Source organism: Phymastichus coffea, unplaced genomic scaffold, assembly GCF_024137745.1.
Source record: "Phymastichus coffea isolate CEN01 unplaced genomic scaffold, Cenicafe_Pcof_1.1 PCOF00028, whole genome shotgun sequence".
Taxonomy (NCBI): domain Eukaryota; kingdom Metazoa; phylum Arthropoda; class Insecta; order Hymenoptera; family Eulophidae; genus Phymastichus; species Phymastichus coffea.
In genome coordinates, this window is record NW_026706839.1 from 2,878,973 (window position 1) to 2,886,318 (window position 7,346).

At 33.8% G+C, this 7,346-nt stretch overlaps 1 protein-coding gene across 1 annotated transcript; it reads left to right on the forward strand.

Moving 5' to 3' along the window:
• The first annotated feature begins 890 nt into the window (after nucleotides 1–890).
• Nucleotides 891–6,204, forward strand: LOC131675727 (protein kintoun). Its single transcript, XM_058954835.1, has 4 exons — nucleotides 891–1,639; nucleotides 2,524–3,711; nucleotides 3,794–4,218; nucleotides 4,387–6,204. The coding sequence occupies exons 1-4, from the start codon at nucleotides 1,118–1,120 to the stop codon at nucleotides 4,769–4,771; spliced, it is 2,520 nt and encodes an 839-aa protein (XP_058810818.1). The 5' UTR covers nucleotides 891–1,117; the 3' UTR covers nucleotides 4,772–6,204.
• Nucleotides 6,205–7,346: the final 1,142 nt, after the last annotated feature.

Genomic DNA, 7,346 nt, shown 5'->3' on the forward strand with positions numbered 1-7,346 from the left:
TACCAAGCTAGTCGTGCACTCGTGCAAGATTACATAGAATATCTGTTAAGGTGCCCGAAGATTCCAAGCGAGAATAGGCGAGCATAAAATACAGGTGTGTCGTGAAAGTAGCTCTCGGTATTATTCGCAGATAAGCATAATACCTTCTCGTCTACACGTAGACCGAACGTTTGCTGCCGAGCCACCTCGGAAAAGGAGAGCATAACGCACGCGTGAACGGCTAAATAGAGCTGGAAAGTCTACGCACATGTATGCATACACTTTCAATTGTACAATTTAGCCTCGTGTATGTTTTTACTGTGCGTGCAGCGTGCGTCAAATTCACGCCGCAACCACAGTTACATTGAAAAGCTTTAGGTAGTTTTACATGAATTAATGTGATCAAACGCGTCTGCACATGAAATTAGCCTAAGTTACGAACGCTTTTACGTAATGATCGCTGCAAGTTTGATTACTCCTTTGGCTATTAATCAAAACTCACTTTTTAATTATATGTTTGAAGTATGGTAAAAATTAATCTATTTTGAAAGATCAATCAACCATTATTGATTTCGTTGAGTTTAGACCAAAGCAATCTATTGATTTGGTATCTATGGCAACACACGCTTTATTTTCTATTGAAGCTTTCACATACAAATCAACCACTACCAATAACTTTGTAAATTAAAGTATTGAAATAACTGCTGTGTAGAAAAACGTAGAAAGTCTTTTAAATTAAAAAAAATTAAGTAGCAAAGTTGTGAGAAATTTCAAAACAGAATTGTTTGTGGCGCCTCCACGTAGTCATGTACATACCGGCCGGCGCGCAGTCGCAAACAAGTCACATCGCAAGTTCTGAGTCCGACACGTAGTACAAGTCCACGTGGTAGTGTACAGTCGCACTTCGCAGTTGCTTCTCGCATATACGGACGTATGTACATATACACATACGTACCCTTCCCCTCTCGGTAAACTTAGACGGTTAAAAGGCTCCGGCACACACGTACACATACGGGAGCCACAGACTTTTTATTAGTAAACATAGCACAGATATATGTCTATCCCGCAAAGAGACTGCCTAGAAACAGCGAGCGGCGGCGCTCTGGCTCAGTAACAAATTGCCTAAAGCAAGTGAAACATGGATGCATACGAGGAGCAACGGAAACGTGATTGGGAGGAGCTGGAGGTGACAAAAGATGAATTGAAAGCGCTGACGGATTGCATGAAGAAGGAAGAGTTCCGACAACTGTTACGCGAGTACGCCGACGAGGTGACCGACCCGGAGAATCGAGCACGTTACGAAGCCGAAATCACGCAGTTAGAACGCGAGCGAGGCATTCAAGTGACATTCGTCAAACCTCAACCCGGCTATGTGCTGAAAACGAGCCTCGATGGTAGAAGCAAATGTTTCATCAATGTAACCAAGAACGAGTGCGTCGACAAACCGAGTCATCAACCGGCTGCCGTAGATAATGGACTCAGCTGGTCTATTCCTCATGTACTGTCGCCACCAAGGGACGACCTCGATAAGAAACACGTTCGCTGTCGTGTTTTCGACGTTGTCTTTCATCCTGATACTCTTCACCTTGCCGAAAGAAACTCCAGGTTTCGGAAAATTGTCAATGATACCGCGATGGACGGTGTGGAGAAGAACTTCAAGGTGATCAAATTGCGGCTGTCACTTTGATCATACTATAACGGGTCTTATCAATTTTTGCTTAGAAATTTTCTCCTTTTTTTCGCGAGGCTTTCTATGCATTTACTGCCTTTACGTAATACGTAAAAGCAATAGTATAAACGTCAATTTTTATGTAGCTACAATAATTGAGTAATAACGGATTTTTTGCTCGTAGTGAATGGTTTACAATTGTTATCGTTTGTATATTTGTGGCTTACAACGTGTCATTACTTTGATACTCCATTTTATTAATAGAAACCTAGATACTTCCGTATTTGGCTATCAAATTAAGGAGTTCATGAACAGATAGATTACTTAGTTGACAGACAGTATATTTTTTGTCACGAGTTCTGTTGTTGAATGAAAAAATTATTGAAATGCATAATTTTAGTAGTTATTACTATTTTTTATTTGATAATTGTTATTGACAACTGTCATTTTTTTTATACAAAAAAACTAAATTTTACCATTGACATTTATGATCGTTGCTTTAACTTTCATTTTTGGAATATACGAATATTTTGCTCCAAAATTTTTTCTGGAAATAAAAGTGAGGTTAGCAGCTGATGAGATGTATTTGAACACAGAATTCTCTAGAAATTTATTATACTGTTGTATATTATGAATGAAACATTGAAAAATTATTTGTGAATGTTATTCTTGTAATTTATTTAAAGCATTATGTTTTTTGTTTATTTTAAAAATGATCTTTTGTTTCTTTGATAAAAACCTTGTTAATTAATTTCATTTTTAGATATTGTAAGTGAAGTTACTCAATACTTCATAACTTGGTTAAATTTAAATTGTAAATGATTGATAATAATTTTATACTTTTACAAAATAATTTATATATTTTGTTTTTGAAGGTCAAACTAGATCGTAAAAATGTGAAATTTCCCAAAATGAATTATAAAGGAGTAAGTCTACCCACAGTTCTCAGAAAACCTTGTGAAAAGCCAGCTGAAAAATTAGACATAGAGCCAGACATATATCAAAAACTTATATCTAGCTATGATGCTGAAAGAGAAAAAAGGTTGAAGCTTACTGAGAAAAAACCAGCAAAAGCTCCACCAACTACAAAATATTTTCATACAAGAGACATTAAGACTGAAAATGAATCACAATATACAATACCAACCTTTTTTATAAAACATCAAAGTAATATTGATATGGATGAGTTTATGGAAACTAAGGATGCCAAAATGCATGTGGCAACTCCTAAAAATTTGGTTATCATTATCAATCTTCCATTGTTGAAATCTGCTGCAGATGCTACATTAGATGTTCAAGATCGTCACTTGTCATTAAAGAGTGAAAGGCCAGCTAAGTATCATTTAGAATTACCTTTATCGTATAAAGTTGATCCTGACAAAGGTAATGCCAAATTTGATTCTAAGCTGAAAAAGTTAACTGTAACATTACCTGTGATTCGAGATGTATCAGTTTTGGCTGATACAAAAGAAGATAGCGGTGTTGAAAGTGATCATGGTAGTCCTGTGCCAGAATCAAAAATGAATGGCAACCATGAAGAAAGTGAAGATTCAAGTGATTCCATAAAGTTACCAGATAGTTCAATTGATAAATCTAATGGTGATAAGGTAGATATTGATTGTGATGATGCAGCATTAAGGACTAGTGAAAGTGGTGAATTATCAGAGAATTTCATGAATCCCTATTTAAAGTATTCTCTTCCAGCATTTACATGCAATCTATATGATGATGTATTAGCAATCACAATACATATAAAAAATGTTGATGCAGAGTCTATACAGCATACCACATTAGAAAATGATGCTGGTCTTCATATCTTACTCACATCTATTGGAGCTGGATTTTTCCCTGTTTACTATTCACTGTGTTTGAAAGTAGATAATAATGAAATTATTCCTGACACCTTGACCACAGAGCCATGGGACAATAATGTTGTGATATCTGTTAAAATCAAGAATCCAAAGTATCTGTCACGTTACTTTGCTGGTATAGATGAAAAAAATATGGAAGCCAAAGAGCTTTTTATTGCTGCATCTATAAAAAATAAATTGCAAGCACTTGTGGTAAATATTAAAATAATATTTTTTTATTAACAAATAAAACATTTTTTAAACATATTCACAATGTCTTTATTTTCGATTTCAGGAAGATCCAGAGTTAGAAACCGACAAAAATGTTGAAGTGATTAGAAAAGGAACAGAGGTGATTGTAAGTGTAGGTTCTCAAAGTTTGGATTCGGATGATGAAGATGAGCATCACGAAGACGAAAGTGAATTACAATCTCAAGAAGAAGAGAGAAAAAAGCAATTTATCCAATCTAGATCTGTTTCTGAAAGTAGTGGAGATGAACTTCCAAGCAGTATTGGTAGTAATAGTAGCACAAGACACAAGAGTATCTTGAAGTCACGCTTTTCACGTTCTATTTCAGAATCAAGTATTGATGATAGCACTGCCGCATTATCGATGGTCACTTTTAATGATTTCATTCATGAATTCAATTCTGAATCCGAGGGTTCTAGCTTGAAGAAAACTGTCAGATTTAATGATGTAGTTTCTCGTCAACTTTACAGGTCGGCTTCTCTTTTTTATTGAGCCTATTGATTTGATTAGAAGTTTCATAAAATATTTTCATAATTTATGATTCTATTAATTTATAATATTATAATGTCTTAGTAATGTCAATGTTGTTTTAACGATATCAATTAGTCATTCAAGTTCTTAGTGAATTTACGTTGTAGGTCGAACTCAAGTATTTTGGGCCAGCGCAAGAAAAATCAACGAAAGCTCCGTAATAAGAAACGTGCACACGAGCGTCGTATGAGTGAGAGCGAAAACTCCGAGGGAGAAGAAAAGTATAAATTGGAGGTAAAAGCTCAGCTGGAACAAAATACACCGGATGTACGACCAATTCTTCATCAAACCAATAAACGTACAGAGAAGCAAAAAACTGCCAATATGGAAATCGAACGTTCGCCACGTAGCGCAAACAAACGTAAACAAAAGCGCAACAGCGAAAACACTGTTGTGACTAAAGACATGGAGAATGCGAAGACTGATAATCACTCTGATATCGAGTCAGAGGCTGAATGTAAAAGTGATCTATTATTCGAGCTCGACATGTAAGAAATAATGCAAAATTTATTGCACAAGTGTCGACGAAAATAATTATTAATGATAGCCCAGCGTGTGATAACCTTATTAGTTTTATTAAAATTTAGCGGGAAAGATTTTGATGCCTTGGTATAAAGAGAAAGAAAGAATTATGATAAAAAAATCTTTTTTTACTCAGGATCGTATAGTGTTAGATTGTTCAAATAAAAAACAATGATATTTAGTAATCGAGTTAACTGCAGGATTAGAATTGCTGGATCAATGTCAGATTTATCACGTACCGTAATGCATAATCGTTTTATCAAATAGATTTCTAGTTAGAAATGTGTAAGATAACGTCAAACTTTAGAAACGTACCTAAAAAAGTAGCGTTGATATATATGCAGTCATAAAAAGGAAAAGAACAAAAAAATTAATAAATAAAACGTAAAATAGTTATTTTATGAGTTTACATGTAAGACATAATTTATATAGATCGTTACATTCGCGCACTTTTATTGAATTCAAAATTCAAATTGCGATCGGTGATTGATAATTGTAAGAGCAAAGTATGAATTGTACAAATATTAGTTTACTTCTTGAAAATTTTAACAAGCGAGAATAGCATAGTTTTTTCTAATGCATATGTAGAAATTGATTCTTTCTTCGAGAGAAAACACATCAAATTTCGAATGTATATGAAAAAGTAAATAAGAAAGCGAAAAAACATCACTTTATGGTTATAATAACGCGCACCGTTAGATATTAAATTGCACCATTGATTACTTTACCGAGTTTGCTTCGTATTTCTATTAAAAAATATGACACGTACGTACAAACATGTCAGCCATCCAGCGTTACTATGCAAGTAGCACACATGAACACAAATTGTAAGTGAATTTCTTTTTATCATTGTGCTAGAAAGAAAGTGCAACTGTTACCTACATGAATAGCGAATATAAACTGTTGGAATTTAGATTTTTAAAACAATGCTTTTATTGCTACAAAAACAGCATGTGAAATTTATTTAAATATTAAGACTTATGCTAAACGTTCTTTTACATAATAGAATCTGTGATAATACATTTAATTGTATGTACAAGTCTGGTCAACAAATGTATAATGAGATTTTTTTATACACTTCCTATTTGGTAAACATAAATAAACAAATCATCATTTTCCTTCTAAAAGTTACTGATGATTTAAGAAAATATTTAGCTATTTCAAGTTGCAATAATTTATTTTTGCATACTATATTTTATAAAATTCATAAGATTACGAATTTTTTTGTCATTAATCATGATTAAAAAGATTTATTTTACAAGAGCAGTAGTATTTCATATTCTAGCACAACGATATTAAATAACCAATATTCTACAAAAATCAGCAAAAAGTGTTATAAATGCTAGGCATGGATTATGTCAAAGGTGATAAAACAGTTTTTGAATAAAATATAGTGATTGTAAAAAGGAGTTAAGGTTCTGGTCTTCATAATTTTTAATGTAACATTTAAATTTTACAATAATCCCTGTAATTGAAAAATGATAAGAAAATGTTAGAAATTAGTTGAAATTTATCAGCCAGTATTTTATTGTTTAATTTCATATTCTTCAAGTTTAAGTCAACTAAACTTAATTTTCTTTTCAAAGTAATATTGTAAATATTAGAAGCTGTAAGAAATAATATTATACAAATCGTCATCGCAAAACATGTAAAATATGAAACGCTGAAGTTCAAACAAAGACAAGCAATGCGGATGCATTTTTCATTGGTCATGAAATCCACGTTAAGGTTCAAACGAATGACTACCGCAGAGAAACGCTTGAAGAGGCCGAGCAGTGAGAAAGAGAGAGAGAGAGAGAGAGAGAGAGAAAATGAGACCTAATTTAGCCGGTCGTCGATCAGCTTTTTCGCGAGCAAATCCGCCGGCGAGGGCGACTCGACCTACATTCACTCGCATCGCGGAATAGGAATAAATGGCAAAACGAGAAAATCGTTAGCTGAACTCAGCCGCCATTAAGCCAGTATGAATCTTTTTTTAATTTATAATCACTCGTCGCTTGAACAAATAAAATTGCTTTCACCTTCGATAAAGATTTATACTCGCAAAACGACCATGTCGAGTATTTTTTAAATGAAATCTAAGAAAACAAAAATAAAAGGAAGATGATTCAGGGAAGAAAGCAGTTCAAAGCAAGTTGCCAAGAGAAAGCACTATAGAAAAGAGTTTATCAGCACACAAGCTCAACAAAAAGAAAAATATATCTCGCGTACAGAAGACATCAAGTTTTGCGAGCGAAAAAAGCTGCGTACTGGTGCATTGATTATTGACATTGCAAAACAAGCTTCTAAGGTCATTCAGGTTTCGAGTGGTATATTGATGGTAATTTAATTTTGAAACCGATTTAATGTTAAATAGGCCATGACATGCCTAACCTTTAATTTCGGCAGTTTAGCGCTTGTAAGAAAATAATGAAAAACGTGATTATTTTTGTTCAGAGACTATCTGTAAAAGCTTTTTCAGCTTCACGCTATATGGAGTATTGTTAAATTCACAAGTTATGTGCCGTTAAACCACAAATCTGCATTCTTGTAATAAACATTGCTC

Bases quoted from the DNA above. Each gene is read 5' to 3' on its own strand.
- LOC131675727 (XM_058954835.1), top strand. From the start codon at position 1,118: ATGGATGCATACGAGGAGCAACGGAAACGTGATTGGGAGGAGCTGGAG. The intron at 3,712-3,793 runs GTAAATATTAAA...TTTCGATTTCAG, and splicing joins ATAAATTGCAAGCACTTGTG to GAAGATCCAGAGTTAGAAAC. The intron at 4,219-4,386 runs GTCGGCTTCTCT...TTTACGTTGTAG, and splicing joins GTTTCTCGTCAACTTTACAG to GTCGAACTCAAGTATTTTGG.